Source organism: Hypomesus transpacificus, chromosome 23 (assembly GCF_021917145.1).
Source record: "Hypomesus transpacificus isolate Combined female chromosome 23, fHypTra1, whole genome shotgun sequence".
Classification (NCBI taxonomy): Eukaryota; Metazoa; Chordata; class Actinopteri; order Osmeriformes; family Osmeridae; genus Hypomesus; species Hypomesus transpacificus.
Genome location: NC_061082.1, coordinates 10,872,917 through 10,888,524, shown reverse-complemented (window position 1 = coordinate 10,888,524; position 15,608 = coordinate 10,872,917). Strand labels below are relative to the sequence as shown.

General features: G+C 41.5%; 1 protein-coding gene across 1 annotated transcript in view; it reads left to right on the top strand.

The window, feature by feature from the left end:
* Positions 1–15,059, top strand: part of LOC124485165 (contactin-associated protein-like 5) — a 48,589-nt gene extending 33,530 nt beyond the window's left edge. The window contains exons 12-24 of the mRNA XM_047046546.1: positions 192–311; positions 915–1,115; positions 3,110–3,266; positions 3,694–3,821; positions 4,049–4,219; positions 4,728–4,946; positions 5,806–6,045; positions 7,289–7,513; positions 8,775–8,908; positions 10,862–10,949; positions 11,858–12,061; positions 12,485–12,559; positions 12,969–15,059. Of these exons, the coding sequence (XP_046902502.1) occupies positions 192–311; positions 915–1,115; positions 3,110–3,266; positions 3,694–3,821; positions 4,049–4,219; positions 4,728–4,946; positions 5,806–6,045; positions 7,289–7,513; positions 8,775–8,908; positions 10,862–10,949; positions 11,858–12,061; positions 12,485–12,559; positions 12,969–13,171 (2,165 nt within the window). The 3' untranslated portion in view covers positions 13,172–15,059. The remainder of the gene's footprint in view (positions 1–191; positions 312–914; positions 1,116–3,109; positions 3,267–3,693; positions 3,822–4,048; positions 4,220–4,727; positions 4,947–5,805; positions 6,046–7,288; positions 7,514–8,774; positions 8,909–10,861; positions 10,950–11,857; positions 12,062–12,484; positions 12,560–12,968) is intronic.
* Positions 15,060–15,608: the final 549 nt, after the last annotated feature.

Sequence of the window (15,608 nt, the reverse complement as noted above, 5' to 3'; positions counted from 1 at the left end):
CTCTTCCCTGCTGGTGTGTGTTTACAGCTTCTAATCATTCAGCAGCTGTAAACAATTTAGCACACAATACACATCTGCCATCACCAAACAATTTTCTATGCCTGATGACATCTGCTCTGTAAATGTCATGCTATATCTAGCTCATTCAGAAACTGTACAGTAATCTCCTTTTCACTTTGTTTTCCCTCCAGCTATTTATGAGGCGTCCTGCGAGGCCTACAGACAGGTGGGCAGCTCCTCGGGCTACTTCTCAATTGATCCCGATGGAAGTGGACCTCTGGGGCCCACACAGGTCTACTGCAATATGACAGGTGAGCCACTGTCCCTACATTCCACCCAGCACACGGTAACCTCTGTGTATGTTAAAAGCTTTCCAAACAGAACAGGTTCCTGGTTGAACACATTTGTGAGATCAAGTGGCAAGTGGCAGCAGACATGTACAAAAGTTACAAAATATTTGTATCCGACCTGAAAAGGGTCCTGACTGGAGTATACGCGTTACAGTTTTGGGACAGAAGCTTTTTGGGGCTGTGTTCATATCCATCCCTACTTAAATGGCTAAGCCAATTTCTCAATTCCACAGTAATCTGGCTTTATGAACAGAATATGGTTTCAGATTGGATTACATATCTTTTAATCCTACAAATATGATCATTCAGAATATGTTGTGTTCTATATGACTATGTCTATATATATTATCTAAGGTCTTGATGTAGAGGCTTAAATGCATTCCCCGATTTCAGTTTATCCGTTCATGTGAGGTAACAACTAACAACACATTATACTAATGTATATCTGATGCAGTAAAATACAGACATAAAACTGTCTTCTGAGCTATATACTGAGCAATACACTGAACTTTAGCCACTGTTTTAATAAAGTGTGTCTATGTGTGAATGTGTGTGTGTGTGCAGATGAGAAGGTGTGGACAGTGGTGACCCACAACAGCTCAGGTCCAGTGAGAGTCCAGGGTTCCTCCATCCAGAAGCCCTACATTATGAGCTTCAACTACAGCGCCTCGTCTGACCAACTACGCACCCTCGTAGCCGGGTCCGAGCAGTGTCAACAAGAAGTGACATATGTCTGCAGGAAGTCACGCCTCTTCAACACTTGGGGTGAGTCTTGTGAGTCTTTCAACACTTGGGGCACTATTAAGTTTTTTGTTGTTGTAGTTCTCCAACATAAGATAACACAAGAGTTCTGCTGTGCATATCTTTCACACTTCACTAAACAGACATCAAAAGCAGTGACAGTACTGCATGACCGAATGTTTAGTCACATCCTCTCTGTGTGTTCCCTGATGATTTTGTTCTATTAAACAATGTTTGTGAGCGGTCGCTTGGGGAGTTGAATAATACATCGCTGAATGTGAACTCAGTTAGTCACTCGGTTCCTGCATAGCTTGGGGAGAATCGACAATAGGCTCATCATTTATAAAAAATGTATGTAGGCAGATCTCTATGAGGTGAATATCATGTCACAGCAGACAATAAACAAGTTTGTTATGCCCAAGAAAGAAGATCATTAAAGGATTTTTTTCTTCAGCCCAGCAGATCTGAAACAAAATATAATTGCATCCATTGTTTACTTCATCGCTTTAGAAATTGACGCTGTCTAAAAAAGTTATTTACTATTATTTATTTCTTTATTTAACTGGTCGCTATAATTGGACTCGCCTCAAAAACAGATGCTTTTAACCGTAGTCAACGTCATGGCTGTTCTACCCCCAAATGTCCCTGTGAAGACAGTTCTCATATTCTTCACAACTGAACGTGGATGTCTTAATCACTACATGGAAAAACCTACAGCACTCTTAAATGCAACGATTTGAGTTGAAAGTCAACTTCCCAACTTTGTCACTCTTTCTTACTTCAAGGTTTTATAGCTGACGTCAAAATGTGTCCTTCAGTAAAATAAAAAACCTTCATGACTAAGTACTTTCTGTCACATACTCCGAGACTAAGTAACTCTTCTCCCTTCAGGGAAAAATATACGGTGTATTTAATTAAATTTCACCTCCGTGTTCAAGTACCTTCCAAATCGCCTCATGACTATTTAGATTTAACTGGGAAACAAGGTCCTCTAACACTACTTACCTGTCATCTGGATGCAGATCTATGGAAGATAACAGCCTCTGTGTTGTTGAATTATTATCTTGGCTTCTTTCCCAGTCACCCAAATCCATAATTATATCCCATATCACATTCTTACAAGCGCTAATGAAACGTAAACAGGTGATTTATGGTTTTGCATTATGATGAAAGCTTGGAACTTGATGAAATGTCTTGGCTTTTACCAAGGTCACCTGAGTTCCGGCCAAGCCTCTACTGTTAGTGTAAAACAGTTCACTTCAGGTTTAACCCAACCAGCTTGTGTTTTGTGGTTTGTATATTGCTTCATGGGTTGTGGGAGCCATTCAATTATTTTACTTTTATTTTAGGTTGATAATGATATTAAATGTGTCTGTATGGTCCTAGATATGCTCTCATCTACTGCAGGTCAGCAGTCCAATGCAGGGTCCTGTGGAAAGGCAAAGGAGAGAGGCAATGCCATTTAGACAGGCTACAGTACATGAGGCCAGTCTGACAGAGAGCTGTACATGAGGCTAGTCTGACAGACTGCAGATGAGGCCAGTCTGACAGACTACAGTACATGTGATCAGTCTGACAGACTTTAGTACATGAAGCCAGTCTGACAGACTGCAGTACCTGAGGCCAGTCTGACAGACTGCAATACATGAGGCCAGTTGGCAGGCATCACTCAGCATTCATAGGGATGGTGCCAGCAGATACCAGCAGGTTCCAGCAGCTCTGACTACCCTCACTAGGCCACTCTGCAATGGTGAGCCCCAGACTTTCACCGGGTTTCTGATGGGTCCATGCCCAATTCTCTTTGGGATGCCAAGCGTGAGATTGTTTTCTGAAGACATGTCAGAAAAGTCTTTTTGTTTGTTTTTTTGTGTGTAAAAAAAGTGTTTTTCCCCTACCAAAAAATATACAGTTCTGCTATCAGGGTTGTTGTCTTACGATTCTTGTCGTTGGTTCTTATGTAGTAATCCTTAGAGTATCCATTTGGGGAACATGAATGTGCATTTGATCTGTGTTTGTAGACGGTACCCCGTTGTCCTGGTGGGTGGACCAAGGTGGAGAGAGGAGGACCTACTGGGGAGGCTTCCTGCCTGGGGTCCAGCAGTGCTCCTGCAGCCTGGAAGAGAACTGCAGAGACATGAACTACTTCTGCAACTGTGATGCAGACATAGACTCATGGTAACATACGACCATCACCCCTACATGCTATATCTCCTGGTGTTCAAGCTCATCACCACCATGAGCTGGATCTACCTGTGTTCATGATCATCACTCTGTAGCTCCCTCACAATTTAATTTGAGCTGTAGGCTACTGTACCACTGTCATGTAGTGTGGGCAAACTGTTTGTTCTATTGGTATATACTGTTTTGTGAGTGCATGTTGATTATTGGCTACCCTCAGTGAAGCCACAGCAATGTTAACACACTTAACTGCTGTAAATGGAAATACTGTAATGGTACTGTATAGCTTCTCCATTTTAGAATGGTAAGGAACAAGGTCTATTCCAGTAGAGCTCTGAGGTAGTGGGCTCAGACTGAAGGACAGAGAGGGCTCCTGATTGCTTCAATCTGCCCTCAGCACTGAGCTCCTTTTCCTTAATTACAGGTCTAATGACACGGGAGTCCTCTCCTACAAAGACCACTTACCCGTGAGGGAGGTTATTATTGGAGACACCAACAGGACAGGCTCGGAGGCCGTGTACAGCATCGGCCCACTCCGTTGTTATGGAGACAGTAGGTGACCGCTTCTATCTTGTCATCTTAAATTTGGACAAAGAAATGGAATAAGATTGTAACACAGATTTTTTTGGGGGTAGAAATACAATTTCTCCTAAGCTGTGTTTTGACAGACTGCATGGAAATGGGTATTGTTGCCCATACAGAGCATGTTGAGATGTTCCTGTATGCTCTGGTCAATAATGTGTGTTTACCAGCTGACCCTCTTGTCTATTGTGCTGCAGAGTCTGTCTCGAACGCAGCGTCCTTCTACCAGGAGTCGTCCTACCTGCACTTCCCCACCCTGCAGGCAGAGCTCAGCTCTGATATCTCCTTCTACTTTAAGACCAGCTCCCCCTCAGGGGTCTTCTTGGAGAACCTGGGCCTCAAGGACTTTATCAGAGTGGAGCTCAGCTGTGAGTCTGACCGACACACACACACACATGCACACACACATTCTTATACACACACACACAAAAGCACACACACACAGCTACTCAGAAAAGTGCACACACACACATTCACAAAGGGCATCATGATAACAGCTCTCCAAAGCTTCTTTTTCGATGGGCAATATGAGAGCAGTGTATAAAATATGCATGATTTCATATAATGTTCACTAATGTATGACCATATCAGCCCAATTACATAGATACTACGTGATCAGGAAAGTGACAATTTAGTAAGGAATAAAGATTCACAGCATAATTCAAGCAACAACGATGTAATCAAATGGAGAATGATTTAAAATATACATCAGTGTTTATCGTGTGAGAATGGGAAAGGAGGTACAGGAATGCGTGTGTGAGCTTGTGTGTGTTTTGAGGGAGTTCTCGCAGGAGATGCCAAAGTGTATCAGCTATGTGTAATAAGAAATGTACTGTATTTCTTCTGACCCCATCTGTGGTGCCTGTGTGCCCTCAGCTCCGTCCATGGTGACGTTCTCCTTCGACGTGGGCAACGGCCCGGTGTTCCTGGCGGTCAAGTCCCACGTGCCCCTGAACGACCGTCAGTGGCACCACGTGAGGGCGGAGCGCAGCGTGAAGGAGGCGTCTCTGCAGGTGGACCAGCTTCCCTTGCGCTTCCTGGAGGCCCCACCTGACGGAAACCTCCGCCTGCGACTCAACAGCCAGCTCTTTGTAGGTGGGTGTGGTCACGACTCACTAGACCCCGCCCCTCAGGAAGTAACTGGCCTATAGAATCACTAGACCCTACAGACAGTTATTTAATTTGAATTAGGAGATTGATTTCCTCAATTGACATCCATAGGCCAGCTTAAGAAATACGATGTTCCCAAACATATACCAGGTCATGGAATGAATTATAAGGCTATTAGATTTTTTTTTTCAGATTCATTATCATTACTTCACAGTAACTTTCTGGCGGTGCCAAAGCATTACACAGATGAATAGCTTTGGAAATTCCATATAAGCTTCCGAGAGATGTAATCTTTGTGGGCCATAAATCCTGCTTAGTCATTCCCAGGCTCATTCTGTTGCCTCTAGTTATAAAGGCTGGAAAGGTCAGCCTAACACTTTATCCTAATAGATATTCTTCCATATTTGCATATATTTAGTCTTAATGAGACCCCTCACACTTGAGTGCTTTCCAGAGTTCACTTGGCTCTCTGGAATTAAACCAGAGGGTGTTGTAAATCCTCATCAACATCAGAATGGACTATAATGAGTATCGTATACAGTAGATATGGATTCCTATGAGTAAACATTATAAATGTTTGGGACAACCAAGTCTATCAGACCAACTAAGTCTATCAGACTTATGAATAAAAGATCCCTTAGATGCTGTCTGTCATTCAGAAGGAAGCAACGGACCTATTGAATCACTAGACGCTCCCCAGGTATTAACTGGCCTATAGAAACACTACACCCTCCCAATCAGGTATTAACTGGCCTATAGAATCACTAGAACCTCCCCATCAGGTATTAACTGGTATATAGACTCCCTGGACCGTTAATAAATGAACACACTCTTTGTCCTTCAGGAGGAACGGCATCCAGACAGAGAGGCTTCCTGGGCTGCATCAGAACCCTGACCATCAACGGCGTGACCTTTAACCTGGAGGAGCGGGCTAAGATGACCCCAGGGGTGAGCTCCGGTTGCCCTGGCTACTGCAGCGGTTCCAGCAGCCTGTGCTACAACAGAGGGAGGTGTCTGGAGAAGAACAGCGGCCACGTCTGTGACTGCTCCCAGTCCGCCTACGGTGGACCATCCTGCAAGGAAGGTGGGTAAAGATGGAGGACGGTGAAAACAGCATACACAATGTTAGCCGTTATTAATATATAATATACATTGACATTTGAATTGTTTCTTGGAATAATCAATTTATAATTAATAAATAATGTACTGGTAACTCAACCAACCTTCTGCCTTTTGCACTTTTATCAACTTCAACATGTATGTATTGTTGTTTATGTCTCTGAACCATGAAGCAGTAATGTTTTAAGCCTTCATATGAGCCAGATTATCAGCTATACTCATTTAAAACTCTTTGATGTGTCTGTTTGCAGCGGTTTGAGTGGGATTCTTGCATATTTTATAATTTTTTCTGTGAACTGAAAAATTCCCTGCTACTGTAAAGAAACCATCACCCTTCATTTACACTGAAGTAAACATCCATTATTGACTTGTCTGAACCCTCGTTTGTCTTTGTAGATTCTCTCATGTTTCTGTGTGGGTGTGGGACTTTCCCTCTACAGAAAGTCATGGCTTGTTCAGAAAAGTTATGCAAACAACAAAAATCCCTGATTGCATACTCAATTGTGCTTTTCTTATGCAACTTACTGGAATTGTAGTCATCCAAGTTCAGGATTGCGGTGGAAGAGGAAACTATTTTTGAGTTTTTTTCAGCAGTCCTCCGTCTGTTGAAGGGAAGGTGTTAAGATCAGTGGTGTTCAAAGAGAAGATTGGGCAAACAGCAAGTGAGGAAATGATCAAAGCAGGAGAGGAGAAGAAAATGACAGATCCTGGCTGCTCTGCTGTCTCCAGTCTGTTTGGGAGGGTCCTCCTTTGACTCCTCATGGATGGCTCATGCAGGAGTAGATGCGTCCTCTGCAATAACTAGAATGTGAAAAAAGTTGTGTATTGACCCCTATGAACCTCTTTATTTTCTGAACACGACAGCGTTGTTTTGGGAGTTCAACTTTCAAGGGTTAAGGTTATAAAAAAGCTTCCCATTAAAAATCCCCATGTCCAAGAGACGCACAACCTCTGAATCCTAGGATAACCTTTAACACCTTTTCTCTCGCTCTTTCCCTTTCTGTCATTCACTTCTTCCTCACTTTCACTTCCTCTTCTATCCCTTCCCCCTCTCTCTTCCCATTCTCTCCCTCCATTTTCCTCCTCTTGGTTTCACTCTCTCTCTCTTTCTTTATACCTCTCTCTGACCACTCTCACTCTATCACTGTCCCTCTCTCCTCCGTCTATCTTTCCTCTCTCGCCCCTTCCCCCTCTCTCTCTCCCTCCAGAGGTGTCTGTGTCCTTCGACCAGGAGTCCTCGGTGACCTACACCTTTCAGGAGCCTTTCTGGGTGATGCAGAACAGGAGCTCCCAGGCCTCCAGTGTGTACAGAGAGATGAGCAGGGCCAGAGAGAACATGGGTTTCAGCTTCCTGACCTCCCAGAGCCCCGCCATGCTGCTCGCTGTCAGCACCTTCAGCCAGCAATACATTGCTGTCATCCTGGCACGCAACGGTACCCTCTGCTCATTACCATATGATTAGGATGTATAGCCAATTCAATCCACTGACTAGTTACAGCACTGGGACTTCTTGAAAAATCACTGGGACCAAACCCTCTGTTGAGAAAGGCTATAATTAATTTAAATCGCAGAGGTGTTAAAAGCAGTAAAAAGGTGACGTCTCAATTGTTACTCACTTTGCCAAGTTTAGAGGCAGACAATTGCCTGGAACAAATTTTCAATTGAAAGGATGTGCAATTCCTATCCTATGAAAGGATTCCGTTGTAATCCCTTCACAGCTTATTTGTCATATTAAAAATATTTGGTCCATCACAAAAAGGGACATGGGAAATTGATTTGCCTGCTGGCAAACAGTGCCAAGTTCACCGATGCGTCAACAACTATTCAGCTCAGAGTATAATGAAGCTATGAGTGCAGGGGACCCCTCACCTTAGACCTCTAAGCTGACAGCCTCTGGGTCAAATACAAAAGGCTCACAGCATTATGTTGAGTGACACCCCTGTGTCTCTCCAAGTCACTGCTTTTTCAAGCTCGTCAGTTGAGAGCCCAAGGATGTGTACAGGTTGGGTAAATATTGAGAGAATGAGGGAGAGGGGAACACTTTATTCAAGGTAATCTCCATCCACCAGGGTTCTGTCAGGACTCTCTCAAACACAACATGAAAAAAACACATCGCTTTCACCGCCTGAATTGTAATATTGACCCAACTTCACTTGATAATGCAAAGCTCTCTACCTCTCTGATCTGGTGTCGTGTGTGTGGGGGAGGAACACTGAGTGCATATTGACATATTCAATACAAGAGCAAAGAGCTTTAGGCTGCTCCCAGAATAATTATTTATATATCTAAAGAGCCAACTCTAGGGGCCTCAATAGAGAACCTTCTATTTATATAAAATCTCGATTTCATTGCTCTTACAATGCATTTTTGTTGAGTATTAAGTACAATACATCCCTACCTCCCTCAGTGGTCGCAATGCTTGTTATTATTGATTGATATGCATGGGCGTGCTGAATATGAAGCTCACAGGATATTGAGGTAGAATGCAGGCTTTTCAAAGGGTACTCTCAAGCCCCCAGCTTTCCAATCAATAAACAACTCTGTGAATTTCACTCAGGCACGACTTGAGGACAATTGAAATCTTCAAAGTAGCCTGTGTCCCCCGCCCCCCCACCCTCTCTATAAAAGCATCTGAAATAGATTTTGAAATGCAGCACAGTAATGTCTGTGTTATTTTGAATCTGTGTCGTCCAGGGAGCCTCCAGATCTGGTACCACCTCCATGCCGACAGGAAGCCAGATGTGTTCAGCCCCAGAGCCTCCAGCCTGGCAGACGGACTGCTTCACCGCATCAGGATCCACCGCGAGGGCAGGGATGTCTACGTACAGGTGGGTCAGGACACACTGGACCATCACCTCATCACTCATTGTAGAATCATCTTCACAGGCACACACAGGCCACAGAACACAAATGTGTTGCTTCAGAAGTTGCGCTTTGAATTACTGCTATCAGTTAAACGCATTATTAACGGCATTAACGCAACCCATTTTACAGCATAAATGTTTTATCTTTAAAATAAGAAAAAATAATGGGACAAAAAGAAATGAAGGGACATTTTATGAGGCTAAATCAGGGCCAAATGTTTTGTTAATTCGAAAAAACGTTCTTTAGTTGAAAAACTAAAGCTTGACATTGAAAATGTAAGTTTTGGTCGAAAACTTGAAAAATAAAACAATGTATTCAAAGAAAAATAAGTGTACTCATTTTTTCTTCAGGTTGAATAAAATGTCGATTACATTTTGCGATTTTTTTTTAAGTTATTAATTTTCATTTTTCACTTTCATATTTTCACATAGTTTAACATGTCATGTTTTCAGATTCAAAACTTTTATACGGGTTCATATTTTTTTTATTTTTTTCATTATTATTTATGTTTTACTTTTGGGCCCGATTTTGTGTAGGGGGCGTGGCTTCTGCAGTTTATACTCAAATTCCTCCCATAATTTCTATCAACAAAAAAAATGCGTCTCTATCACACGCAGAACTTTATTAACTCTTTATCCATTATACGTCATACTTCAGACTCTGAGTTTACGGAGATTCACGCTATCGAAGCTTCCAAATGTATTTTTTAGATGTTTTTGTGGGGTAATTTTCACCTCAACCACCTTTAAATAACAACCAATAATTATTATTTGCCACCAACACCAAGCAGCATTTTTGTAAATATAAATAAGAAAAAAAGATAGGCACACACACACAGGAAATATAAGATGTAGTCTATACAGACCAGGTTCTTGCCAGCTATTGAAGGCTGGGCTGTGGAGAAAAAAAAAAAGATGATTTCTGATTGAACTCTTATAACTCGAGACAACTATCATCTCAATATTTACCACACACATCTAATTAGTGATCTCCGATTTGGCATATATATGGCACGCAAAATAAAATAAAAAAACAAAACAAAAAAACAATGAAACTGAAAAAAAAGAAACTGAAAAAAGACCAAAAAAAAGAAACTGAAATAAAGAAATTGAAGCCGTAAAAAAACTTTGGAATCTGAAAACATGAAATGTGAAACTGTGAAAATATATAAGTGAAAAATGCAAATGTATAACTTATATTATTATTTTATTCAACCTGACAAAAAAATTGGTAGACTTATTTTGTCTTCGAATACATTGTTTTATTTTTCAATTTTTCGACCAAAACGTACATTTTCAATGTCAAGCTTTAGTTTTTCGACTAAAGATTTTTTTTCTTTGAATTAACAAAACATTTTGCCCTGATTTAGCTCCATACCATTTAGAATAGATTAAAATGTGCGATTATTTGCGATTAATCGCGAGTTAACTATGACATGAATGCTATTAATCGCGATTAAATATTTGTTATCATTTGACAGCTCTACTTTGAACATAGAACATTGAGAACATTGAGATCGTTCTTCCCTTTGGCACTTATTTGGTTTTCACAATGTATGCTTCATGTTTTGGCTGCTCGCACTGTTTGGGACTATCTCGTTATGATCAGTGACCTATGCACTTTTGTAAAGCTCTTTCTTGGAAGTCGCTTTAGATAAAAGTGTCCGCTATATGCATAAATCTAAATGTCTGCTAAATACATAAATGAGATAATTTAACTTACTGTGTTGGCCGGTTTATCAGTGTGGGTGGCTGGGTGCTGAAGGTTTCAAAATGCATTGGCTAGAATCTTTTACACCGTCGTTTGAAAAGATCATGACAGAACTTAATACTCAATCCATAATATATTGGAAAAACTGCAATGGTTTTAGATTGCTTGAAACCGGGCTTATTATTTGATTATGTTCCACTCACCAGATCGACCAGGACATCCACCGAAAGTACTCCCTGTCATCTGATGCTGAGCTGATCCTAATCAGATCCTTGACTTTGGGCAAAGTCATCGGTAAGCCCCTTTATGAAATGAAACCGTAATGATAGTTAATCAGATATTATGCTGCTTAAGGACGAGCACCCACGTTCAAATATCTATCAAAAAAGAACATTGTGGGTCACTTACTGAACCTTTAGAGGACTCTTTTGGTTCAATATCAGTACCATCATGAACCATTTCCAGATGTCAGGAGAATAGCAAAATATCACACAACAACAAAAAAAGCGTTTACTGCACGCACCTCCTTTTTGTTGAGCGCTAATGGCATTTAATCTTACATTTAGAGATACAGAATATGTTATGTAATCCACCAGCCGGTAGGTGGTAACATTTACACAAACTATCATATTGTCAGCTTATGTTTGAAATAGCTGGCATAGATGCAGAGGCTTAAAATCTTTGTTGTAAAAGACAAAGCTTTCGCTCTGATTGGTAAGATAAGTAGCTGGCTCCTTTTTTCATGGCTATTTCATATTCACTCAGTTGAATTAGTCCTCCTTTTTATTTCATCTTTTCTCTTAAGTCTTTCATTTTTTTCAATTTGCTTATGTTCCCACTGTTTTCATATACAATTTTTGACCTTCTAATCCTATACAAAAAAATTGAAAGTTGATGATCAATGCTGAAGGATGATTCTTTTTATATCCCCTGCTCCTGTTGCCATAGAAACATTCATCTTCAATTCTGTTGGCAACGAGAGGTCTAATTCACAGGGAAGAGAGCCATTGATGTTACATAAAAAAGTGAACTGGGACAAAGACAAAATAGTGTCTTTTCAATAGCCATAACAAACAACAAAAAACATGGTAGCATTATTTGTGTAGTGGTTCATTTAGTCCGAAGATTTTGTTTAGGGTAACCTTTCTGTCTTCTCGGATCGATCTGCTCTCTAATCTTTCCCTGGTGATTCTGGGTCACAGGAAGGGAGAACTTTGACGAGGAAGTGATGCAGGCGGGTTCAAAAGGTTTCATTGGCTGCCTGTCGTCGGTCCAGTTCAATCACGTGGCCCCTCTGAAGGCTGCCCTGCTGAACCGAGGCAGCTCATTGGTCAGCGTACGGGGTCAGCTGGTGGAGTCTAACTGTGGAGCACTGGCTGACTCCACCCCATCACATTCACTCTCAGGTACAAGTCTGTCACACCCTGTCTGCTCTGTCCCTGGATGAACCAACTCTGAATTAACAAACAAACAAGATCAAACAAACAACACTGAAATAACAAACAAACAAGATCCTCTCCAGATACACAGCAGTTTGTGTTCCTAGGCAGCAGACTGGAGGAGTCTAAGTCGGGTGTGGCTGTGTCTTAGTCTTGACTCCAGCTCAGAGCCCTTTATTACATTCCTAGCATAAATCAGGACGCAGTCACAACAATAAAGAGCTGATACCTTCCAACCTAATGGAACTTTTGTTTATCATTGTTTGTGCACTTGCACAAATGCATTATCAGGAGCTGCAAACACCCTGTTGAAAGCACATCCATTGTGCCGTACAGCTCAGTCACTCATTACTGAAAGTTAATGAATGAACCTGTGGCTGCCTTCCCCAGATCAAGCTTCCAAGCCAAACAAAGATAAGGAGCAGCTCGGTAATGATACCCGAAACAATTCAGCTGTAATAGGAGGTCAGTTTCTCTGTGTTGTGTTGATTAATGTGGTCTAAGCCCCAGCTGTCTTATGTTTGAATCCGCTCTCTCTCTTCTCTGTCTCTCCCTCTCACACCTTTTTTCCCCTTGGTCTGTTATTCTTTTCATTTTAGACTGCTTTTGACCTAAACTCACTCTCTTCACTCTCCTTCTTTCCATTAGATTTCTTGGTTACCTACTTTACAGTTGACTTACCTCTAAAATGCTCCCCATTATCAAACCGTTATCAAACCGTTATCAAGATATTGCTACTACAATTCAGTTTGCTATACCATACATGACACTGAGATCGACCGTACATAATCCTATCACGTGTTTGCTTTTAAATCACAAGTTCTCCACCTTGATCAACTAAGATGGCCGCCCCTGGCCTTTCCTTCCTCCTTAGGTGTGGTGACTGCAGTGGTCTTCATCACTCTGTGTGTGGTGGTGGTGATGAGTCGTTTCCTGTACCAGCAGCGCCAGGCCCAAAGGAGCACCAGCAGCATCAAGGAGAAGGAGCAGCAGCGGCACAGCCTGGAGACGGCCTACCGGACCGAGCTGCACCTCCACAACCCAGTCAGAGACAACATTAAGGAGTACTACATCTGACACCCAGAGCCCAGCCAAGCCTTCAAACCATTGCTTCCCTCTCTTCTGTTTCGCCCAGCTGTCTGCACAAGATGTGGCTCCCCCTGGCATCCTCCTCCTCCCAGAGTAGAGACCGAGAAGTCCTTTCTCCCGTAGGGAATTGAAGGAAGAAGGGAAGATGTCCCTGCTTCTGTCTAGATACTCAGTAAAACAGAAGTTGTAGCTGACAAAGACATTGTGCTGTGGACCAACAAATGATTTTGGCTATGTTGACAGGAGGAGACAGTCCGCTGATAGAATATGACTATGGGTTTGGTGCAATGGATTCATCCAGCGATTTTGTGTACACAGTGTCGGGAGAGGTGGGAGGGCGGAGGTAATATCAAGGGTGAAATGCATAAAAGGTCCCTCAGGATCCTCCAGTAGAGGTGGAAGGGAAGATGGATTCTACAGCTCTATTAATGGAATGATGGAGGCACAGAAGCAACAACAAATCATTGAGCTTTTTTTCTGCCTCAATGTGGTTAATGCAGTTAATGTACTTAAATGGCTAAAATATGGTCCAAAATGGAAAAATGTTATCCTAGATAAAGAAAACAAGCGTGTAGGACAGGTCTTCCCAGGAAGTGAGACTGTTTGGTGATCGTATCAGTAGCTAATGACAATGTGGTGCTCTAAAAAAGGTAAAAACAGGAAGTAATCTCTGGTGAGATCTTGGGGATCTTGGGGAATTTAGGAATTAAGAAGATCACTGGAGGGCTCCTCGGCCCATTACACAATTCTAAATCATATATTTTTGTTTCAGACATCTGCACACTTCAATGTGGAATATCCCAGTGGTTCTCAAACTGAAGGGAGGGGGATCTATTTACATATGAATGTATAATATATAGAGAGATACAGTATATTATAATGCAAGGGGAGGCCTCTTTTTTCAAACAGGGACCTGACTTCAACAGTTTGAGAAACACTGCATTTTCCCTAACATAGAACATTCATCATTGCTTGTTAATTCAAACAGATCCTTAATACATGATATAATTGCAAAGATGTTAGACAGTTCTCTTCGTTCCTCCAAAAACCTTACCTCCAGTTTGCTTTCTGTTTCTTTCAAAGCAAGTATGTTTTCACTGTAGAAGCTGTATGGATGGGGACTGCACTGTGGTAAGGCAAGAGTGTGTAAAAATAACTGCTGCCTGTCCTCTGGCTTGAAAACCTATCAAATACCACTCGAGTGGCGTCTGGCCAAGGGTTAAAGACCATCAACGGAGCTGAGCCGTGTGTGAACATTTCTATTTTTCCTCCATGTTCTCTTGAACTCCTCGTCTTTTTGTATTTTGTTCAAAGCTATTGTTCATCTTCCGAAATTTTTTTATGTGTGTGCTTTCCTGATCAGGGTCACGTGATCTTGTATACCTTTTGTAACATAGCATTCCTGTTTTAGATTTAGGTTGTGGATTAGCACTGCCGATTGTTGTTGGAGACAAAAAAGTGATGCATAGTGTAGATGTGTTTTCTGTCTCACAGTAAGAGGGGTGATCATGAATGACAATACTCTGAGTCTAAGAAAATGGTACAGTGACAGTCTAACTACAGCAATGGCAACAACAACCAAAAGAACAAACAATGCATATTTAATATGCTGAAGTCCTACATGAGTAATTATTCATTAACACACTCAATCACAAAGTAGTGAGGTTAACAAAAGCCAGAAAGTTTTGCCTGAAAACCTTTTTATTTACAATTAAAGTGTCCTTGACTGCAAGTTGTAATTAACCTCTGAGACCTTTTTTGTACTCATGTTGATATTGTGGTTATTTTGAGGGCCAGTTTTGTATGGCTTTAATTGTACAGGTATATTATTATCAATATATGTTTAATAAAATCTGACATTCTTTTTTGAAACCAACCATCTCTTCTTGAACGCGTATTTGCAATTCAGATTCCCCTTCTTTTCTGTGTGAAAGGGTGGGTGCGTCTGTATTGTGGAGCTGAGCAAGCAGATGCCTTCTCAAAGGGGAGACCAGACGTGAAGACGTGGAGCATGTTTTCATTTAAGTCCTTAAATAACCGCAGTAAACTGTAAATGGAACAAACTAATTCAGCTTATGCATGGAGAAATGCATACCTAATTTAGTTGTATCCTGTCTTACACTACACGAGTTCATGGTTAACACTGAATAGAATGAAATCTGACCAAAGACAACAACTTGATGCTTATGCAAAAATTAAACATCTGGATGGATCAAACAATGTACTCGAAAGGATTTGTGTGTGTTCTGGGATTATTTAAATTTAGATTATTTAAATTGAATCGCCCTGCACATGCTGGTATATAAGGATAAATGTATTCCTTGTAGGGCCTCAACTTTAAGGATGGACATATGACATCAGACAGAGGTATCGTCTAACGCTATTGAGTCGCATTTTAAGTTGCAGGCACCGTGCAAAATGAAAA